This window comes from Macrobrachium nipponense, chromosome 13, assembly GCF_015104395.2.
Source record: "Macrobrachium nipponense isolate FS-2020 chromosome 13, ASM1510439v2, whole genome shotgun sequence".
Classification (NCBI taxonomy): Eukaryota; Metazoa; Arthropoda; class Malacostraca; order Decapoda; family Palaemonidae; genus Macrobrachium; species Macrobrachium nipponense.
The window spans coordinates 28360365-28385061 of NC_087206.1; the positions used below are offsets into that span (position 1 = coordinate 28360365).

At 35.8% G+C, this 24697-nt stretch overlaps 1 protein-coding gene across 2 annotated transcripts in view; it reads left to right on the forward strand.

The window, feature by feature from the left end:
* The window catches only part of LOC135225706 (procollagen-lysine,2-oxoglutarate 5-dioxygenase 1-like), a 151948-nt gene that overhangs the window by 106247 nt on the left and 21004 nt on the right, over window positions 1–24697 (forward strand). For both annotated transcript variants that reach the window (XM_064265071.1, XM_064265070.1), the window contains 2 exons: window positions 10562–10663; window positions 22491–22607. In XM_064265071.1, coding sequence (XP_064121141.1) covers window positions 10562–10663; window positions 22491–22607 — 219 coding nt within the window. The remainder of the gene's footprint in view (window positions 1–10561; window positions 10664–22490; window positions 22608–24697) is intronic.

The window sequence follows — 24697 nt, forward strand, 5'->3', positions numbered from 1 at the left end:
ACAGCCCCGGGATGTACAAATTAGATGAACTACATATAAACAACACTTTTAGACAGTTAGTTTTTAAATAGTAGTAGTACGATAGTTTCGTTTATGTATTGCTGCCACAGAGGTGTCTTTGTAACAAATAATGAATTTTTGTATCACTTGACCCTGAGGAGGTGTGAAAAATAACGAAAGTGCTCAGTCAACTCTTTTCATACCTTCCTCCAGCTTTACGACTGTATATATATATATATATATATATGTGTGTGTATAACTGAATCACGAAAGTTAGGAACGTGATAAATCCATAAATAAAGATAAATGCCATGAAGGAAAAATAAACGAAGGACTTTTAAAGTCGAAAGATCTTGCAGACTCCTTCGTTTATTTTTCCTTCGTGGCATTATCTTTTATATATAATATATATATATATCTATATATATATATATATATATATATATATAGATTATTCTTTCCCTTTGTATCTCAAAATATCACAAATAGTATATTACATGTTCGAAATAAAAGTAAAATTTTTATGAACGCAGCTCATTAAGTTTGTGAGAGTCAGTGCGTTGTACTGTCTTCCATACTGTTGATACCTGTATGGTTGAATCAGATTATGTTTCAGCGGAAGGTACTTCAGGTCTTGTGATTATAAGTGTGTCTACTATATATATATATATATATATACTATATATATATATATATATATATATATACTAAGTAGATGAAGGCAGGCAGGAACACACAGGAATTTGACATTATGGCCTTTATTTCGACGTTTCGCAATACATTATTGCATCCTCAAGGAATTCTACAATAGATGTAAATATAATAATTTTTCAAAAACTTTTGAAAAAATTATAAAATTAAAAACAATAGTTATCTATAAGTCAATTTAAAAGGAGACCACATTTAAAACACACAATAAGTTAAAACACAAGTTACATAAATTAAAAACAACTATGAAATTGAACATTAATATACAAGGATTTATTTTTTTTTATAAATAATAATAATAATAAATAAATAAACAACTAAAGGAAAAGTGGAGTTAACCTGCCAGAGCAAAGTCAAGAGTAAAACTAACAGGAAAAACGAAAAGTAAACAATAACAGTCGTTAAGTCTTGAAGATATTCTGGTAATCGGGAGTACCAATCTCTTGAAATGTAGTATGATCATTGAAAATCTCTTCCATTTTATTAACATAGTCTACTCTATTGAGGATAACAGTTCCCCTTCCTTTGTCTGGCCTCAAAATAATAATATCATCTCTTTTTGAGAGAGTTTTTAGATCAAGATCAGCTTTCTTAAAAAAAGGTGCTCATTGAGTTCTGAGTTTCAGGAAAGTATTTTGTGATAAATAAGCTAAGTCATTTTGTAAACGGCTGAGATTGGCGCCCAATGGAAGATTTTTTAAACGCTGGAAAATAGTCTCAAGCGGGAGAAAAAACTGACAATAGTTAGGTTTGTAAATTGGGAGACAGAAATCCAACCCAAGGGACAAGAGAAACTCTTCACGTTTGGAAAGCACATAATTGGAAAAGTTAAAAACAGTCTTACGCTCTTTACAGAAGTTGGGTAAAATAATACCTAAATTAGATAGTTTCCTATGATGTCTGTTTTGCGTTTCAGTAATAAAATCTTGAATACCCTTGTTAAACAGTTTAATAAAAATAAATCTATTAATAATGGAAAGCGATCCAAGTACATCAGCACGCAAAGCAGTAATAGTATTATTGTACCCATCACACACTTTCTGTTTACAAGTAATTTCATTGGAAAGCAGATGTTGAGTGGCATCTTTATAAAACTGAGAATGATATAGAGACGACCTGTATACTTTGAACTTTACAAAATTGGGAACAACGTTACTGTTTTGACAATATTGCAAAAATTCAAGATCCAGCTTTGCTTTCTCCTTTTTTCTATAGAGCTTCTCACGCTTCCGACACAGTGTTCGTAGGCGAATTAAAAACGAGATAACGAAAAACCGGCAGCTCAGCTCTATAATCCAAAGAAGAGTAGAATTCTGAAGAAGGCACTTATATAGCCAAAATCAGCAGGAGGCCACTCGGTAGAGTCACACTAAGTAGATGAAGGCAGGCAGGAACACACAGGAATTTAAAATTATGGCATTTATTCCGACGTTTCGCAATACATTATTGTATCTTCAAGGAATTCTACAATAGATGTAAATAAAATAATTTTTTAAAGACTTTAAAAAATTATAAAATGAAAAACAATAGTTATCTATAAGTCAATTTAAAAGGAGAACATATTTAAGTTAAAACACAAGTTACATAAATAAAAAAACTATGAAATTGAACATCAATACACAAGGATTTATTTTTAAAAATTAATAATAATAGTAATAAATAAATAAATAACTAAAGGAAGAGTGGAGCTAACCTGCCAGAGCAAATTCAAGAGTAAAACTAAAAGCAGAAACGAAAAGTAAACAATAACAGGCGTTAAGAACGACACCAAAGTCAAAGTATGAATGTGGTATTTAGCGTTGCCATGTTTTTTTTATGGAAACAAGGCTGAGATGATCGAAAATTAATAATATTTATAATTCGGTGATCTTAATAGTCCTATAAAACTAGGTGGTGATTGAAGTGTGAATACCATTCATACATATACATACATACATATATATATATATATATATATATATATATATATATATAATATATATATATATATACCTATATATATCTATATATATATATATATATATATATATATATATATATATTATATTATATATATATATATGACTTTTTAATCTCCAACCTAGTGTGCAGCGCAGTTCAATTCTCGCAGTTGAGTAGTAAGTGGCAATAGCAGAGAAAGGGAGAGGATCTGTGCTGTCAGTATGTTGATTATTCTAAAGTTCTACGTTATAATGATGAAGATGATAACCTAATAAACTGCCTCTACTATTGTAAATTAGTAAATATATAAGAAAAATGTTGCAGTTCATCTGTTCATACCTTCCCCAGGATAGCATATGCAAGCGGTCATAGTGAATGTATCTGGCTTTTGTCCGTCAGTCTTTTTTTTCTCTTGACGTCTCTTGTGGAATTATAAAATATTATTATGATGGCGCGCGTTACGCTGCGCTGGAACGTGGCATAGACCATCATGTCTCCCCTACCATCCTGACCCCCCTCCTCCGTGGCTGAACAAACATGTTAGCAGGAGGAGGGTGGATGTGTCATGTCTCCCCTACCCTCACGATTTGAAAGCTACCCCGCCTCCCACACGGGGCGGACAAACAAGAAAGATCCACTCGGATTTTATTATTATAAATAGATGAGGAGGCTCTGGTTCTTGGGTCCGGGAGGGAGAGAGAGGAGGGAGTTGCTGGCCGAAATATAAATTACCTGAGTGTTTTGTTGTCACTATCTGTTCGCTTTGTAAATTTATCCTGTTTTCTTCTTTTTAAATACACAACATCCATTTTCTCTACCGTGTTCATAAGAAATCGTTGGGCGTGTTGTTGATTGCATTTCCTGGATTTTTTTCACAATATATTTGATTATATATATATATATATATATATATATATATAATATATATATTATATACATTATATATATATATATATATATATATATATATATATTATATATATATATCGTATATATATATAGAACTCTACTGGTCATATATATATATATATATATATATAGATAGATATATATATATATATATATAGTATATAGGATAGTATATATATATATATATAGTAGTAGACTCTACTGGTCATTTTTACTAGATACATACGTAAATGTAATATCCACAATGCCCTCTTAACTTTTCGAATTCTTAGCTCTTTTTTGGATATGCTCGTCACTACAAAGCCTCGAGATCCAACTTCAAAGAAATATGAAAGAAAACGTAATGTCCGGGTTCGTTTCCCATACAGGACATCATGGTTTCTTTCATATTTCTTTGAAGTTGTATTTTGAGGCTTCATAGCGACAAGCGTATCCAAAAAACAGCAAAGAATTTGAAAAGTTAACAGGGCATTGTGACTATTACATTTACATATATAGTATATACAGGTATGTATGTACATGGATATATATATATATATATATATATATTATATATATATATATATATATATATACACTTAGTTTTTTGTTCATCCTTTGAAAAAGTTAAATGTGCCATTTATATGAAATGCTTTTTAAGATGGATGGTCGCTTCAGTATAATTTAAATCCCTTATTACAGTTTTTTTTTATTTGGAAAAATGTTGATGAACCGTTATCTGAATGTGAAAAGCTATTAATATCTTTTGTGTGCATTGTCTATGGTATAAAATGAAAAATAGGCAGACTTGCACAAATGATGCTTAAGTGGTATTAGGAGTCATCTGTTGATCCGTGGGTCATTAGGTAGGATTTTAGAATGAACTGAGGTCGGAGACAATTGGACTCGCGAGGGTAAACAATACATGTCAGTGCCATTTTGGACAGTCAACAAGAGCGCTAATTGCCCTCGGAGAAAAACACGATTCTCTAATGATTTTGTTATGATCGGGCAAACATCATTACGAGGGATAATGAACTTAAAAGCTTAAAAATGGCTGACGAAAACCTTATTGTTATCAGCCTTGCTTATTGCATCCTCTTAATGGTTATCGGAATGTTTGCTAAATTGACGTCATGATACTGTAATTTGTTTATCCCTTTCGAGGATTTCGAGATGTGTTTATTGTGCAGTGTAATGCCATGTATCAATTTCTGTTTTCCATGCTCTTTAGACTTTGGAGTTTCAGTATATTATAAATACTTACGTGGTATCTATTGAGAAGTGTCTCCTCCGAAATGGTTGCACATTACCAATTGCAAATTGGTACTCGGATGCAATTTTTCATAAAAGATTAGGAGTGATGAGTTTACAGTTTGTGCAGTCAGCAGTAGATTTCAGCAGGTTGATTTCTGACTCTTATTTTGTCCCGGGAATTCGTAAAATTAATATCACTGTGACTGGAGATTGCACTGTCTTGCATGGCAGTAAGTATTTATACAGATGCGTATTTTTGGGAATAGAAGGTTAGGAGCTAATGAAGGTGGAAATTATAAAGCATCCCCGAAAACATAAAGATAAATTATTACTTGAATAACAAAATACGCTGATATGACGCGAGAAAATAAATTTGCAATTTCATTTGTGCTACGTGCATTCCCTTGATTCTGAGTTGAGTTGAATACGTATAGAATTTAGGTCAAAGGCCAAGCATTGAGACTTAAGAGGTCATTCTGCGCTAAAATGGAAATTGATAGTTAAAGGTTTGAAAGGTGTAACAGGATGAAAACCTCGCAGTTCCACTATGAATCAAGTGTTAAAAGGGGGTGGAAAGTAAGATGAAGAAAGCGACAATGAAAGGAAGTACAGTAAAAGGAACGAAAGTGGTTGCAGTTAGGGGCCGAAGGCACGCCGCAAAGAACCTTACGTAATTACAGTGTTACACCGCATGAGGTCCCATGGCGGCACTAGTGACCCCTCTATGGAGCCCTTGATTGTGAGTGACGCTGCTGGAAAATGCTTTCATAATGACATCTTTTGATGCCTTAGAAACGTTCTCTACGAGCAGTAATAGAATGCACTATGTAAGGATGTCGAATTATTATTTTATAAGGACATTTATCAGCAACACGAAGCGGAGAATTATCACCAAGAAATTATCGGTTTCAATCTCTCTTTTTTTATTTTTCCTGTTTAGATTTTTAGCACGAGAGTGTTTCTTTTTGAAAGTATTTCGTATGACATGTTCAAAAATGCCATGTTTTTACATCTGTTTCTAGCGAGCTGGAATCCTTTGCATATGACAGAATTGATCAAGAAAACTAATTGGGTTTTACAAAAAACTTTCCAGTTGAATATTAAAAATAATTGCGTTAACTAACAAAAAAATAGCAGAAAAGAGGATCTTTTTAATATCACATCAAAAGAAACCCCAAACAAAAACTAGGTTTTGAATATAAAGATAAATATTGAAATGTAAAGACAATGAAATTTACTATTTCAATCAAAGCAACAGCAGACACCAATAGATGTAGTTAACAACAAAAAACAACTGTCTTATCTCGCTGCTTTTGTTTCCCCCTCCCCTAAGTTGATAAATACTATCAATCTTGAATGATAGCAGCCAGGTCAATGCGTCTACCAGCTCAGAGAGTTATGCTGTCATGGCTCTGTGTTACTTGGGGATAAAGCATGTGCAGCCCAGGTGCGAGATCTCTGCCGGTAAATGGAGGCAACAGACCGCTTACTTATCTGAAGTATGGGTTTTGGAGCTCAAAATTCCTGTTGCAAGCATCCTCGACCATTTGTCTTTGACTTCCCCACCAAGAGAGAGGGTATATATATATATATTATATAGCTTGTATAAGGTGGATTGATTTCAGAGACCGTATGTATGTTTATATAACCATATCCTTTATGAAATTGGAAATACAACTCTGATGGAGGTGTCTTGAAGAATTCATCATGTTGAAAAAAAAAGATAATAATGATAAAATCACTGTTTGTGCTAAAAAAAGATAAGTGGAATTTCTAACCGGTTTGTTTTATTTTATTTTTCTTTTCACCACAATTCATTCGCCCTCCGTCCCTCTGGTGTCTTTCAATCCAGTTACCCATCTCTCTCTCTTAGTCGGTATACTGGCCTTAACCTGTGCAGCTGCACCGCTACAGCTGATGACTTTAAAAAAATTAAGAACAAGTCCATGCTCATTCAATTGTGGATGAAGGTCGGTGAACCGAGTCTCATAAAGCCGAGAGATTTTATCACCAATACCTCATTTTTCGATGTTCTGTCTTTTAGATTAATTCAACTGACATAAAAGTCTTTCTAGCCTGAAATTTGTTGTTTTTGTTTCATTCAGTCGTCAATCGTGTTGTGGTAATGTTTCAGATTTAAGAAAAAATTACACGCACACATACACACATATATGCAATATATATATATATATATATATATATATATATATATATATATATATATATATATATATATATATATATATGTGTGTGTGTGTGTGTGTGTGTGTGTGTGTGTGTGTGTGTGTATGTATGTATGTATTAAGTATTTATAATTCCTTTTATGTCCGATTTTGGATCTCCTTGAAACTAAACTGGAGTCAAACTGCAATCAACTAGAGTTAATTCAACCTTAATGCGCCGTCTCGGTTATCTTATTCATCTCCAGACCAGTATGTTCACAGGTGTTGCATATCTTGAACAGCTTTCCATTCACATTTGTCCGTTGTATTTTATGAGAAAGGAGGGTCATGGAAGAAATGTATGTTTTTTTCGGGAATTTGTGGTTGCATGAGCTATAAAGACTAATTCCTGCTCATGAGCAGTTACGATGCTGTCCCATATGGTGTTACCTACTGTATTAGGGGAAAAAGTAAATGCGCAAAAAAAAAAAAAAGCTTAGTATAGTACTTACAAGCATCGTGATAACAATTTTTGTAGCGGTGTTATGTGACGAGTGCTTTCCTTATTCAGTAGATATCCTCACCATACTCTATTCTGATATTCTTCCTCAAAACCCATGGATATATTTACCTTAGAAAAGTTCTTTTTTTACGTGAATAACTTCATAGGGTTTTAACCTTTGTTTTTCATTAATTAATTTAAGAAATTTCAAATTTCTCTTGAAGAAACAATAATCCAGAAAAGAAGCAGACAAAGAATTCTTTCTTAATTCATCGCATTCAGATGTGGCCCCTTCAGTTCACCAACTCGACGGGGTCGTATTTTCGTCTACTTGTTTGTTTGCATGGAGTTTTTACGTTGCAAGGAACCAGTAGTTATTCAGCAACGGGACCAACGGCTTTACGTGACTTCCGAACCACGTCGAGAGTGAACTTCTTGGACATGGCGTGTCCAAGAATGTCAACACGAAAAAGATAAAAAAATCATAAAACTTGCAAAATATCTCAGCAGTCTGACGCATGAGGCCATACGCTACAAAGATGCCTTAAACTAATTGAATGAGTGAGAAATATAGGGACCTTGAATTAAGGACATTCAGGAAATCCCTTTTGTTTTGGATAGACCTAAATGTCCTTCTAAATATAAGGCAAAGGTAATAAAACGGAAGTTAGAGGTAAAACTGGACATAACACGGAGTTATTAGACGAAACAAGCGCCTCAGTGGTATGGTCTTGGCTTGCCACTTCGATGGCCAAGCCAAGACCATACCACTGAGGCGCTTGTTTCGTCTAATAACTCCGTGTTATGTCCAGTTTTACCTCTAACTTCCGTTTTATTACCTTTGCCTTATATTTAGAAGGACATTTAGGTCTATCCAAAACAAAAGGGATTTCCTGAATGTCCTTAATTCAAGGTCCCTATATTTCTCACTCATTCAATTAGTTTAAGGCATCTTTGTAGCGTATGGCCTCATGCGTCAGACTGCTGAGATATTTTGCAAGTTTTATGATTTTTTTATCTTTTTCGTGTTGACATTCTTGGACACGCCATGTATAAACTTAAGCCATTATCGCCATACATTTTTATGCCTGGGACATAGTAAATAGATTGACTCATATCGTGAAAAATGACGATAATAATTCATGAGAGTCGTGATGGTAAATCTCAACGTCTCCAGACGTGAATCAGATTCTTTATTGCTACTCATTCCTAGAGATTAAGGGTGAGAGGGAGGAATTTACCCCTCTGCAATCCAGCGCTTTTCCACACCAGAAAAATATATGGATACATCTTCTAAATTACAAAGAAATTAAGTGTAAAAGAGAGTCAAATAGCATAACAGATGCGTGGTGTCCTCAAGTTACAAAAACTAAAAATCCAGAAAAACTTTGGAGACAACCTGTCATCAAGTCGATTATTTCGACCAAGGTCTCTAGACCTTGATTTCGACATCATAGAGCATCGGCGTGAATATGAATAAGTGTGGCTGAAGTGAGTCCGTGGTCCGAGTCATGTTTTGCGGGATTTGGAGGCTGTGTTTGTTCGTATGTAGCAATTTTTCTAGAACTTAAGAAGCAAATATTATTTATCTTCGATGAATGTAAAAGGCGAATTAGACAAAAAGTGAGGAAAACAGGCACTTACCTTCATAAAAAGCAGAATTAATATGAAAAAAAGGCGTGATCCAACCTCCAGCTTACTCGGGATTTTCTGTTAACGTATAAGTTGTAAATATTATATTCCTAAGTTTTAACGCAAATTAAAACGTGCTAAAATCATCGGTCAAATAGAGACTTATTTCACCAAAGAAAACTTAAATAAATATCCTATATTTTATTAGAAATAATAGTTTGTACTGTTTAACATGCACATTATTTTTAAAATTTTCATTATAATCAGTAAATCGTAAATATCCTAAAATTCCTGGATCTTCAAGTCAACGCGAAACACCTTTTTCAGACCTTTTTAGGTTCTTCCACAGACCTTTCCTACCCCACAAGAAGAAGAAAACCAAAATAGTGTGTAGGCTTACTCCCCGAGTAAGCGATAAAAGATAGAATAGAGTAGGCCAAAGGCCAAGCACTGAGGCCTATGAGTTCATTCAGCCCTTAACCGGAAATTGACAGTAAAAAGGTATGAAAGGTGTAGAAGGAGGCCTCGTCATTGTACTATGAATCATTTGTTGGGGAAAAGAGGAAAATAAGATGGAAGAAAGAGAATATGAACAGAGGTGCAGTAAAAGGAATGAAAGGAGTTGCAACGAAGGACCTAAGGGACCCTGTAAAGAACCATAAGTGGTGGCTACAGTGCACCATGGGTGGCACACTGACGACATCCCCCCTACTAGGTATAAAAATAAAAATAAATAAAAATGGTGTTCATTTAATTCTCTCCCAAAATATGCATACCGAGTTTCCAGTTAGCAGATTAAAATAGTTTATACTTTAGATGATATATTTAAATTCTTAAAATAACTGTTGCCTGAATCGTGCATGAGCGGGCTAAAGAACGGTTTAGGAGGCGGCAAAAGTCTTCCTTGTAACATTGACACATTTAATCTGTAAGCTCACACTCTGTCTGCCGTGATGAGTTATTCTGAGAATAGGAAGCTACCTGCGGTTAGAATACCGTGACATTAATAATATCGATTGCGGAAATATTTTCACAATTTAGTTTTATTCCGCTCCGAATGTTTTCTTTCTTAATTTTTTCCCCTTTGTCTTTGCATCTTGATGCATGATGAAAACTGGCAACCATTTTTTTTTTCCAACAGTCTTTGTGGAAACAGGGAGCGAAATAGAAATCAATATACGTACTATGTATATTCTAGTCAGGTTTTCCTTGAAGATCAAAAGAAAATCGAAAATATACTTTATCGATCAATTTATTTTTTCCTCCAGATGAATATGAAAGGAAAATATTTTCACATTGAAAATATTTTCCTTCCGCTTTCATCTGGAAGAAGCAATAAATTGACAGTCATTGATACATTAATTCATTGAAAAATTATTCTTTATATTAACCCGTTTATGTTTTTATCATAGGTTAAATCAAAACGAATGAATCATTTTGATTTGCAGTTCTCATTCTCATTTTCTCTCAGGCTGAAGTGTGTGGAACTGTCGTGCGACTACCTGATGGTTATGGAGTCCAACGTTCTCCTCGACAACTCTGAGACGATCCCTACTTTAATTGCATCTAACAGGTGAGCCGAAATTGCCATCTTCTCTTATACTTCCTGAAAATGAAGTAACAAACTGGCATCTGCTCTTATACTACTTCATGAAAATGATTTTTTTATATTTCATAAATTTCATATCTAATATATATAAGTACCTTCTTAAGGGTCTGAAAAAGAAAATGAATTTGTTATTTGTACAAATTCCACATCCAGTAATATATATATATATACACATACATACACTACTAGTATCTCCATAAGGATATGAAAAATTAAAGTTATTATTATTTGTGTGATATGCTTGATTGTCTCTTAGATGCTTGACAATATAAGCGAGTTGCTCTCTTCGTCTGACTGACTCGACTAAATCTTATGGTATTCTGATAGGCACGATAAGGTAAAAAAATAAGATATTCCAGTTGATGCTTCGTTTTCAAAGTTCTTGTCCCAGAAACTTGAAGGATTTCAAATTACATAAGGCTGAGAAGGGTTTTTCGTAATAATTACAACTCAGAATCTTCATTTCCTTTCACCAGCTTCTCCTTGTTGGTAGAGAAATCCATTTCCAGAGGACTCTACAAGTCTGACATTCTGGAGACTCTGGAAACTTAATAAATTGGCTTATGCTTACAGTGATACATAACTGATTATGGATAGTGAAGAAAAAATAAGGAAACTAGTTTAAGAATTTGACATTGTTTACATAAAGTGAAAGCTGAGAGAAAATGTGAGAAAGATGATGGTGTAAGTTATTCCTAAATAAAGTGAGTTCGATAATAATGGTAGTTCTATGTCTTAATATCTGAAGTTATTTAAATGTCATGCGTACATTAACAAGTATATATATACTATATATATATATATTATATATATATATATATATATATATATATATATATATATATATATATGTGTGTGTGTGTGTGTGTATATATATATATATATATATATGTATATATATATATATATATATATATATATATGTATGTATAATATATATATACATATATATAATATATATATATATATATATATATATATATATATTAAATGTATGTATATATATATATATATATATATATATATATATATATATTATATATATATATATATATTTGTGTGACTGAATGGACGCTTCTTTCACCAGTAAAATATCTCGTGTTTGATTACCCGAGTGTGACAGACTCCTCAGTCCATTCCCGTTAAATCCCATTTTGTGTGTGTGTGTGACTTAAACTTTGAAACATGTGCCTTGCATTTAGACGGCTGTGATGAATAGTTAGTGAGTGAAGGGGTTTGCGGAAGTCTTACTGAGAACCGTAAGGGTAACATCTCCTTTGGCTACCATTAAGGGAAAAGACTTTTTTTTTAGTACAGCCAAAGTAAAGCTACAAATTTCGAAACTCAGCGTACTTCTTTAGAAACTCGTGTGGTTGCCAGTTCGTATATTTTATTCAAATTATTGTCATCCTCTTTATCTGATAATAAGTACCAGTGATTAACTGTAGAACCACAGAAGGTATATCCCAGTGAGTGGTCAATGTTAGTTCAATAATTATTTATTAAGAGAAAAAAATAATAATTTCCCCGTAGAAACACCTGAGGCTCTGTGTATGATATCGAGTGTTCACCATTGGGTGGCAGCAGGAACCGAGTGCATAAGCATTGGCCTAATGTGATTTGTAAATTAACTTTGTACTTTTATAGCGTCTTATCGAAAGTTATTTTGATTTCTTTTGATAATGCACAAAGAAGTTTAGCATCTGATTAAATGAAATATGAATAAGACACAATCTGCTGTGAAGAAAAAAAAAACTAAATCCAAGTTAGATGCTCGTTTAGCATTGGCTACATGGTAAGGCCTATTTCAATAATCAAGGAAATATATTTCCAGCTTGTTATTTAATAATTTCATCGAATTTCTCAATTGTACAAATTTTTGCATGGGGAATTGCGTTCAAGGTCGCATCAAACAAGTATCTTCGTAGATTTCCACCTTTTTTCAGTGCATAAATGAGACTATTCTTGTCCATACGATCCGGAGTGTGAATAAGCTTGGTGAGCATTGTTTTATTCTAGTATCTCTTGTTATGCGCTCTCTCTCTCTCTCTCTCTCTCTCTCTCTCTCTCTCTCTCTCTCTCTCTCTCTCAGGACCTTTTTATCTAGTCAGGAATAACTAGAGGCCTGTTTTCAGAATCGAGCACTAGGCCTACTGGTCATGCTTGAGTGTTAATATATATAGATATATATATATATATGATATATATATCTATATATACATAAAATTTAATATATATATAATATATATATATATTATATATATATATATATTATATGTGTGTGTGTGTGTGTGTGTGTGTGTGTGTGTAATATATAAATCGCAAAAACTCATGATTTTCTGTTAAACAATAATGCATGGCTGAATCGAACTGATTATTGGTTGCCCATGGAAATATGAATTTGGGTGATATCACACCCTTATGATACGCACCACTTACGCAAATTCGGTCTTAAATTCCATGGTTGGAGTATGATTAGAAAATTTGAGGTAAAAGGTTAAAGTGAAAAAGGTGGAGTTAGAATTCTAGGTAGAGGTAGAGGTAGAGGGGGTAGAGGGTTGGTTGGGGTCTGTCGTCTCCCGACTTAACCAGGTGGTGATTTTACGGGTGTTCTGGTTGCTTGCGGCCGCCTTTCTTATTTTTTTATATAGCGAGTCTGTTTCCCTGGTGCAGGGACAGGTCCTGGTGTCGGTCCTAATGGTTCTATCTTTCCCTAAATAACAGACTATGGTCCCGCATTGTAAGCCTTGCTATGCCCGGAACTAGGCCTAGTCACCTGAAGGTAGCAGCAGCAAGAGCCTTTCTCGAAGATGGAGTTTTATGCTCGGTTTCACATTCTATCTTTTTCTCTCTTTTTTACTCTTTCTCTCTCTTTTGCTCTCTTTCTCCTCTATTTTGCTCTGTTTTTCTCCTGGAAGAATCTTTTTTCCCTTTATTTTGCTCTCTTCTCTCCCATAAGAATTTTTCTGCACTTATTTTTGCTTCTTTCTTCTTTTGTTTGGATATCTAGATGGTTGTAAACATGATTTTCCATTAATAAGGTTTCATTATTGTGTTCGTCCAGTGGCTGCGACTACGGCTGATGCTGGGGGCCTGGGGTCAAGCCCCCCACCCCCGCCATGATAGGCACTGGATGGCGATGCGGGCCCCTCCCCCAGTAGGACATGGCTGGTGATTTATAGGTTGGGTAGATAATGTTACGCTTGTGTCGTGGGTCGGAACTGAAGCCAAAGCTGAAGTAGAGTCCGAATGGTTGGATCCTAGAAGCTAAAATCAGAGCTACCAACCACACCCAACTTCTCTGTTTTATCTAGGTACACTCATGGTTGATTATGTTTAATGTTAAGGAGATTTTTCCTTCATATTCTAGTGATACTCGCATGGTTTTATGCATCTTCGCTAAAATAAGGGATAATGCACTATGATATTAAATATTTGTTTCCAAACTTCTCTAAATATACATAGGTAACATTGGTGTGATGGTAATTGCTTCATAGCAAAGAAAGATAAAGGAAAGGAGAACGCATTTTCGAGAAGTTCGGCAGCAAGGAGGCTTTCGCGCCAGTGTTGGTAGCGCCTGCTTTTGTGGTTGTTCTGGAATCGTCGGGCGTGTTGTGGAGCGCAACACGCGCCTAATGTGTAAGGAGAAACGCCGCGATTTCTGATGCAATACCTCGTCTAGATTCATCTAAGAACTTCCGGAAATCTCACGAGTCTGTGACGCTCGCCGTAGGCTCCGCCCCCAGAGTGCCGTATAAATACGACAACGAACTTTGGAGAAGAGAGATCGTAAAAGAGAGACTCCAGTTAGTCACAGAGAGATATCCTCAGTAAGAGCCACAGATCAGATTATCAGTGAGAGATCAGCAGCAGCAGAGATCATCCGTGAGAGATAAGAGAGAAAGGAACCGACGAAGGATCAGGAAAAAGTTGCTCAAGAGTTGGTTGGATACTGGTCTAGTTGTCTTCAGGAGTGCACGTCCGTGTTATCTCGACGTCGAGCAGACTTCAGAGAAGAAAAGGTCCTGCTAGAGGTTTTGGTGAGTTCCTGCCTTACAAGTAGACTATTTTCTGCAATATGGAGTCAAGAGGACGTCTGCATTCACCGTTTTCCTATTGAGAAGCCATCTCCTCGAATTGCCAAGTTGACTAGCAAGTATTTGAATTGCCTCACTGTTCCCCCAGTTCATGCAGTGTAAGATTCTATCTTTTTATGTAAATAGGAGATACCATTCTGCATTTACCTTTGTTAGTAGCTTGTAAATAAATCTTTGTTGTGTTAGTGTTTCTTTCTATATTTGTATCCCCAGTTTCAACTGTTGGTGTTGAAATATATATTATATATATTTCATATCGAACCTGAAGCGGACCTCTCTCAGAGGCCGTAACATTGTGGCGACCTTGCCTAGGCTATCAACACTAACAGTTTGAAACAGGGAGAATATAGAAAGAATCAGAATGAGTGAGATGGTGAAAGAGTTTATTGAGTCGGGTAGGCTACTAGGTCTAGAGGGGAATGATCTCCGTGAGTATGTTGAGAAGAAAGAAAGAGAGATGAAAGAGTGGCTGAGAGAGAAGTAATGAAAATGCAGCAAGAGAGAGAAGCAATGAAAATGCAGCAAGAGAGAGAAGCAATGAAGATGCAGCAAGAGAGAGAAGCAATGAAAATGCAGCAAGAGAGAGAAGCAATGAAAATGCAGCAAGAGAGAGGCAATGAAAATGCAGCAAGAGAGAGAAGCAATGAGAATGCAGCAAGAGAGAGAGATGTTGGTAATGCAGCAGGAAGAGAGAGAGAAAGAGCGTATGCATGAGCAGGAAGAGAGAGAGAGAAAGAACGTATGCATGAGTTGGAAATTGCTCGGTTAAGGGAAAGTACATGTAACAGTCGGTCAGGCGAGAACGGAAACAAAGCTGATACGTTAGGTATGAGTGCAGTGCTAAAATTAGTACCAAAGTTTATTGAGGAGGATGTTACGACATATTTCATGTGCTTTGAAAAGTTAATGGAACGAGTAGGTTCTCCTAAAGAAACGTGGACTTTATATTTGCAGTCAGTTTTGAGTGGAGGGTTCTTACTGCGTATAGTTGCATGTCTAAGGAGGAATGTGATAATTATGATATTGTGAAAGAAACTGTTCTTAGCGCGTATAGGTTAGTACCAGAGGCGTACAGTAAGAAATTTAGAAATTTGAGAAAGGATGAAAATATTATGTATGTAGAATACGGTAAGAAGTTAGATAGGCTGTTTTTTGATTGGTTAACTTCTGCTAAGGTTGAGGATTTTGACGGTTTGAAGAACTTAGTGTTGTTAGAAAACTTCAGAGATAACGTATCCCCTGAGATTAAACTTTATATAGAGGATAGGCGAGAAGTATCTTTTGCAGGAGCAACTAGGCTAGCTGACGAATATAGTCTAACTCATAATTTGAGTGTTAGTAAGAAACGAAACGATCCTTCGTCTGGTAGAGTACAAAGCAGTAAAGGTTTCAGTCCTAGTAATAGCAATGTGAGTAAAAGTGACTATTCCTGTTATACATGCGGAAAACCTGGTCATACATCTAAGGTTTGTAAGAGTAAAGTGGCATCTAGTGGCTCAGAATTAACTTGTTTCTGATGTAATGGGAAAGGGCATTTAGCGAGAAATTGTGCAGCAGAAAGGAAGGACAGTAAGAAACCAGTATCGCTAGTTTCCTCTTTTGGAGGAGTAGATTCGAGAGAAGTAGTCTTGCTTCGAGACACAGGCACTGCTGTCTCACTGATTCGGAAAGAGTGTGTGCCGAACAGGGCAGAAATCAATATGGAAGAGAAAGTCATGTTAGGTGGATTTCCTAACACTTGTGTTCTTTGTCCTTTGTTGAAGTTGAATTTAGAAAGTCAGGTAGTGTCAGGAGAAGTAAAACTTGCAGTTGTGGACAGTTTGCCCATCGAAGGCGTTGACATTATTGTCGGTAATGACTTAGCTTTATCCAAGAATGTGAATCCTGTTGTGAGGAATATTCCAGTGTCTGAAATGGTAGTAACTAGGTCGGGTTTAGATACAGACGTAGACTACAGTCATAATTTGTTCATGTATTCCAACGAGAGTGAGTTCGTGGATTCGAACGAGTGTAATAGAGGTAGCGAGGTTGATCTTGGCATGAGTGTGGCTGAGAGACCGGACTCTATCGATGTTAACAGTGATAGCCAAACGGAAGGCATAGCTGTCGAGAGTAACGTAGTAAATGTACCTGTATCTAGTACTAGTTATGGTGATGAATTAGGCTCTAACATTTTGGATAAGGATGAGCTAGTCAAGTTGCAGAGAGAGGATGAGACACTAACCCGAATTTTTTAATGTGAGCTGGATGATGATCTCGATGATGTGTGTAAGGAATCTTTTTGTTTAAAGGACGAAGTTTTGTGTCGTTATGTTCGACCGAAGTCAGGTAGTAAAGGAGAAATCACCGAACAATTAGTGGTTCCTAGGAAGCTGCGTGAGCTAGTTTTGAAGTTAGCACACAATGAGCAAGGACATTTGGGAGTAAATCAAACTTTCAAGTGTATTAGTAGGGCATACTTTTGGCCTAAAATGAAAAATGATGTAAAGAGGTATGTGTTAAGCTGTCATGAATGCCAAATTGCCTGGAAACCGAATCAAGTAATCCCCAGAGCTCCGTTGTGTAATATTCCTTCGGTAGGCGAACCTTTTGAGAATGTAGTTATTAATATGGTTGGACCTCTGCCTAGAAGTAAGGGAGGGAATATATATCTGTTGACAATCATTGATAGACTAACTCGCTATCCCGAGGCGGTACCCGTAAGAATCGGCAACGCGAGGACCGTAGTTAAACGATTGTTGAATTATTTTTCTAAGTTTGGTCTGCCTCGTACTATTCAGAGTGATAATGGTAGTAATTTTGTATCCAAATATTTCAAGGATAGAATGAAAGAGTTAGGCATCAAACTCGTAACTTCCTCATCTTATCATCCCGAATCACAAGGCATTGTGGAGAGATTTCATCAAACGTTAAAGAGTTGCTTACGGAAATTGTTTAAGAACTTTGAACACGACTGGGAAGAAAAGTTACCTTTCGTTCTGTTAGCTTTAAGGTTAGCCCCGAGCGACACTACCGGATTTAGTCCATTTGAGCTTGTTTTCGGTCACACCGCTAAAGGTCCTTTGGAAATGTTAAAATGTAGTACATCACTAATCTAGAACATTATAAAAACAGTTTAAGGGATGCTTGGCAACTAGCAAAGGAGACCGAGAGGAAAAGTCAAGGGGAAACTAAACGAAAGCATGATCTTAGAGCGAAAGAGAGACATCTCTGTGTAGGAGATAAAGTTTTAGTATTAGTCCAGAAAGAAGGTCCCTCTTTATCGTATAAGTTTGAAGGTCCTTTTTCGATTTTAGAGAAGAGGGGGAATCTGAATTATTTAATAGATATGGGTAAACGTAGAGCAAAGTGGCTGCATGTAAATTTGCTCAAGAAATATAACGAACGCCCCGTGCCTGTAGTGACAGTGTCCCAGAAAGAGATTAGCTTTGAGAAAAACTCTGAGGTGCTTAAGAATTTCGAAGTTTTTAATCAGGGTTTAGAAGAGGAAAAGGTGAGGGAAGTACGTAATGTTTTAGTGAATTATCCTGAAACAATTAGTGACAAACTAGGCCTAACCAATGTTTTAGAACATGATATTGAGTTGCAGGACACGAAACCCATTAGGCAAAGTCCATATCGTCTGAACCCAGAAAAGGCAGAATCTGTGAGGAAGGAAATTAGTTACATGCTAGATAATGATTTGATAGTACCTAGCGAGAGTGAATGGAGTTCTCCGGTAGTTCTGGTGAAAAAGGAAGATGGATCAGATAGATTGTGCATTGATTTCCGGAAGCTAAACAGTGTAACGAAGCAAAGTAATTTTCCCTTGCCCAGGATTGACGATTGCTTAGATAGAATCGGAAATTCCAAGTTCATCTCAAAGCTTGATTTGGCTAAAGGTTATTGGCAAGTACCTTTAAGTGAACGAGCCCGGAAAATTTCCGCCTTTATAACGCCATTTGGTAGTTTCGAGCCCAAAGTTATGGCTTTTGGCTTGAAGAACGCAGCCAGTACCTTCCAAAGGTTAATGAATAAAGTTTTAAATGGCATCAACAACTGTGTGGTGTACTTAGATGATCTTGTGATATTTTCAGACTTGGGAGGATCATGTAAGGATTTTGGCGATAGTCTCGAGGGCCCTTACCAAAGCGAATCTCGTCCTTAATCTAAAGAAATGCGAATTTGGGAAAGCCTCTATTACTTATCTAGGACATAAGGTAGGTCTTGGTAAAATCTGTCCAAAGGATTGGAACATAGAAGCTATTGTAAATTTCCCAATCCCAACAACTAAAAAACAGGCCATGAGATTTCGCGGAATGGTTTCGTATTTCCGTAGATTCGTACCAAATTTCTCGGAAATAAACGCTCCCATAACTAATCTGTTTAAGAAAGGACGCAGTTTTGTATTTGATGACGCGTGTGTGGAAGCCTTCAACAAGTTAAAGGCTATAATGATTCACGAGCCACTTCTATTATTACCCGATTTTGGTAAGGAATTTAATTTAGCGATCGATGCCAGTGATATTGGCGTAGGAGGGGTTTTGTTACAAGAAGTGAATGGAATGAAACTCCCAGTTGCCTATTATTCAAAGAAACTGAATAAAGCGCAACAGAACTATTCCACTATTGAAAAGGAATTGTTTGGTTTAGTTACAGCCTTGCAACACTTTGAGATTTATGCACGCAGCAGTTCTGTTTTAACTGTGTATACTGATCATAATCTGTTAGTTTATTTGGAGAGGTTTAGGAACAAGAATAAACGTCTAATGCATTGGATTCATATAAAGGGAAAGGATAATGTATTAGCTGATAGCCTTTCTAGAGATTTCTCAGAATGAGTAGCCTAATAACCTTTTTCTGTTATCGCACAAGTGAGTGTGTGTGGAGAAGCATGCGTGTTTGACTGGGTTAAAGCTTTATGCAGAATTATTCCCTGCTGTTTAATTCTTGTTCCTCTTTAGAAAAAAAAAAATCAGTTGATTTCATTTTTTTTTCACTTTTGGGGGGGCGTGTGATGGTAATTGCTTCATAGCAAAGAAAGATAAAGGAAAGGAAAACGCATTTTCGAGAAGTTCGGCAGCAAGGAGGCTTTCGCGCCCGTGTTGGAGGCGCCTGCTTTCGCAGTTGTTCTGGAATCGTTGGGCGTGTTGTGGAGCGCAACACGCGCCTAATGTGTCGGGAGAAACGCCGCGATTTCTGATAGCAATACCTCGTCTAGATTCACCTAAAAACTTCCGGAAATCTCACGAGTCTGTGACGCTCGCCGTAGGCTCCGCCCCCAGAGTGCCGTATAAATACGACAACAAACTTTGGAGAAGAGAGATCGTAAAAGAGAGACTCCAGTTAGTCACAGAGAGATATCCTCAGTAAGAGCCACAGATCAGATTATCAGTGAGAGATCAGCAGCAGCAGAGATCATCCGTGAGAGATAAGAGAGAAAGGAACCGACGAAGGATCAGGAAAAAGTTGCTCGAGAGTTGGTTGGATACTGGTCTAGTCGTCTACAGGAGTGCACGTCTGTGTTATCTCAACGTCGAGCAGATTTCAGAGAAGAAAAGGTCCTGCTAGAGGTTTTGGTGAGTTCCTGCCTTACAAGTAGACTATTTTCTGCAATATGGAGTCAAGAGGACGTCTGCATTCACTGTTTTCATTTTGAGAAGCCATCTCCTCGAATTGCCAAATTGACTAGCAAGTATTTGAATTGCCTCACTGTTCATGCAGTGTAAGATTCTATCTTTTTATGTAAATAGGAGATACCATTCTGCATTTACCTTTGTTAGTAGCTTGTAAATAAATCTTTGTTGTGTTAGTGTTTCTTTCTATATTTCTATCCCCAGTTTCAACTGTTGGTGTTGAAATATATATATATATTTTTCTTTTCATATCAAACCTGAAGCGGACCTTTCTCAGAGGCCGTAACAATTGGTAATCCTGTGTTGAAGGAAAATTTCAAATTGTTTCGTTTCTATATGTAGTTTGAAGTAATTACTATACTTTGATATAATTACTGTTACCATAATTTTTTCTCATGATTGTTATAAATATCATAGATTTGATATTTGTGCATCATATGTTAGCTTTATTTTTTTTTTTATAGAGCTTTCAATGTAGAAAAAATAGGTTTTTGAGCTATGTGTAGTTGCCAGTTAGTGAATATCGAAAGAAATCCTCTGAAATTTGTAGCTTCACTTTTGACGCTTACTGTACCTGGGGCATAATGATACGTTTTCACATTTAGTGAGGATTTCGATCATTTCCTTTCATTGTTGATTTAGAAAAATACGTTCCTCAATAGACGCTCTAATGCAGCAGAGTCCTTTGTGATTGGTGCAGTTACCTTCAGGCAGCATCAGTTGATTGTTTTCTTTGATATGGTACAATTAAGATACTGTATGATTATGGCTTGCGATGAAAAATGTCTCCACTTATCATAGCATGTTTCTCTGACAAAAGAACATATCTAAGAGATCTCAAGTAGGTGTACCTGAAGGAACTTTGCCCAAGTAGCCTATTATACGTTTCCCCCTTGCTATTAATCGTATATCATTTTCATTTCCAGTGAGTTTTTTTCTGAATGGATGTGGCTTATCAGAATTAGCAAGGTTTTCATAGAAGTAAGGTTTCGAAATCTTTATGAGCAAAGCTACGGATATGTACTATTGTTGTATCCGAGGAATACACGTTATTCAGACAGACCCTTTCTTGCTATGGTTACAGACTATCTCGTTAAGGAAGCGCCTTTTCTACATCCAATTTTTTACGGCGATTACCTTGGAATCCCCATCTCAGACATATCAGAATAGAGTGCTTAGACGCATTACATTTCCTGAATGCCTTGTCTCACACTAATTGGCAACTAATTGACGTATATATATATATATATATATATATATATATATATATATATATATATATATATATATATATATTATATATATAGTATTGAAACTCCATGAAGCTCCAATTATTTATATGCTCTCTTGTCAGATTCTGTCGATTATGCTGGTGTTCGTCTTGCAACCGAGCCTTTTAAATCTTTTCCCACATTAGCTTGCTCGTTGATACTGGGGATATCCCCAAATATAGTACATCGCCAGTTACCACTAATTCTATGTTGAGTTAGGATGCAAAACCTCCCTAGTTCTCTGACCTTTGCAGCTGTAGATAGAAATGGTTTTAACACTTTCTAAGGAAGCTTTCTCCAAGCAAATAGTTTGGGAATTCAGACGATTTTAGAAACCATGAATATTTTAAGGAATTATGTATACCATTGTACATTCACATTAAGATAACATGGGGTTTTAAAATTCAACTCATGTTTCAGTGGAGTTCAGAGGGATAAGTCTGAGATGGAAATGAGATTTTTGTTTCCAGAACTCAGAACACTTAAAAACATTACACACACACACACACACACACACACACACACACACACACATATATATATATATATATATAATATATATATATATATATATATATATATATATATATAAATTACCAGGCAGATTTATGAATATTTCATTTTTAATTCGTCGTCCGTTACCGAAAATGTTATTGAAGCAAAAGGAAACTGAGACTTCGTCGTCGAAATGAATACTACTCATTGGAAACATTTAACGGTTCATGCACCAAACCTTTATCGAATTATATTTCCTTCGTGGTAAATAAACATTTATGTAATTGAGCTTTCCTTCCTTCCTTCCTTCCAGACCAGTAGTAGCTCCCTTCATCACGGAGATGAAAAGTAAACAGGCGAAGTCAAACATGGTGTACTCTTACGAGGGAGACTCGCAGTGGGACGAATTGATCTCCAAGAGGACTGTTAAGTGAGTATGAAATTTTGCTAATTATTATTTTGATTATTATTGCCTTGTCTGCGATTTCTCAACCGTATTCGTGAATGCGTTTGCTAAATTGTTTTTCTTTATTTCTTTTTATCTCTTCATTATGCTGCAATTTGCAGTGGTTTTCCTCTTCCGCAAATGGGCAGCCTATTTGGTGGAAGCTTGTTCAGCCAATGAAAGGCCTTTTACTGCTTGCCCTTGCCCCTGGTAAACGCTTGATCATTTAAGCATCACATTATTAATATTCCCTATTGGATACTAAGATGAAATGGCCACCCTAATGCCCCTGCAGAGAGGTTGTTCAAGGGTCGACCGTTCCAGGAAGGTCACCCACTTTAGAACTAAACGCACGTGTCATTGATTATCCTCACTTACTGGGAGACCACGTCATGGCAAACGTGTGTTGTAGGTACGTAGCTTTGGCTTCCACAGACAACCCCACCTCCCATTGCAAACACCCTGCTGATTTCCTTGCGTGGGGTATTCTTTGAGTTACCTCTTCTTTCATCCTGTCATCATTCGTTACCTGTACTTTCAAATGGTATACAAATCAACCGTAATAACACTCGTTTCTCAATCATCCTGGTTTTCTCCTAACTTTTCTTCTATTAAAAACACACTCGCAAGTTCTACAGTGTCCCTTTTCTATCCCTTATCATCTCTCTATCATCTACAAACATTAGCCAATCTACACTCCATTCAAGATCCCTGTCCTATTCCCACACCCGTGGATCTGCTTCTGATCTCCTTTTTTTTTTTCTCAACTTCAAGCATCACTTCCTTCATTTGAATATCAACCAACCATGGTGACATTACATATCCTTGCCTCAGATCTACCTTTACTACATAGCAGTCACTCGTCTGTATGCATAGTTCTTCGATTTTCTTTTCTTTAAATGAAAGGCAAGTAGACGCTACCATCAAGCAAAATCTTTAAAAGTACAGAGATTGAAGGCTCGGTTGGATCATATCCGCTTTCTCCATATATATATATATATATATATATATATATATATATATATATATATATATATATATATATATATATATATGATATGTATATATATATATATATATATATATATATATATATGTATATATATATATATATATATATATATATATATATATATATATATATATATATATATATATATATATATATATATATATATATATATATATATATATATATATATATATATATACTGTTATGCATTATATAGTATACAGCATATATGAAGAGAGAGAGAGAGAGAGAGAGAGATGCCAGTTGTTCATTCAAGAATCGCCAGTTTACACTAAAATATTAGGAATCTGGAATTATATTTATAACAGATTTTCATCTATTATACATTCCTGAGTTGATGATCATATCGGAAGCGTAACCGAAATCACAGATTATATAGAAATTATTTGACGTATGGATGCGTGTTATAATCTTTTAGGAAATTGTCAAATACTGCCTGGATATGATACCCGTAACCAAACGAAATTCCAGTGAAAATTCTGTGGGCTGAGAATGTGTTTTTCTACTTTTCTCCCTGTCCCACTCTCCCGTACGGAACCTAGCTCGTTGTCCTTAGCCAAACCTTGCTTGAGCAGAAGCAAAGGAAGAAGTGGAAAAAGGAAAGATGGTGGGCTATCCTCTCTTGAAAAAGGGAAGTTTATATGTCAAATATAATTATATCAAATTCATAATTGCCTTGTTTCTGGAATGAAAAAGGAATAACAGTCATGGAATAATTTTTCAGTTTTTGTTTGATTTTACTGTTTGGTATTAATTATATCAGTTTCATATATCCCCTTCGCTCCCTTCTTTCCCTTTTTTTGCACAAAAAGCTAGGAATCTCACTGGGCAGACTTGTTTCTTAACAGTGTATACGTAGTTTGAATAACAATAATAATAATCGTCAGTTGTTTGTTCCATTGTGTAGAGAGCTTTGGAAACCTGCTGAGGGTTATCATTAATTGTTGCCTTTCGGATCGTTGCACGACAGTAACATTAAGTAAGATAATTAAGGCAGCCCTGTGTCCTCATGACATTTTGATTATTCCCCTATTGTGGATGC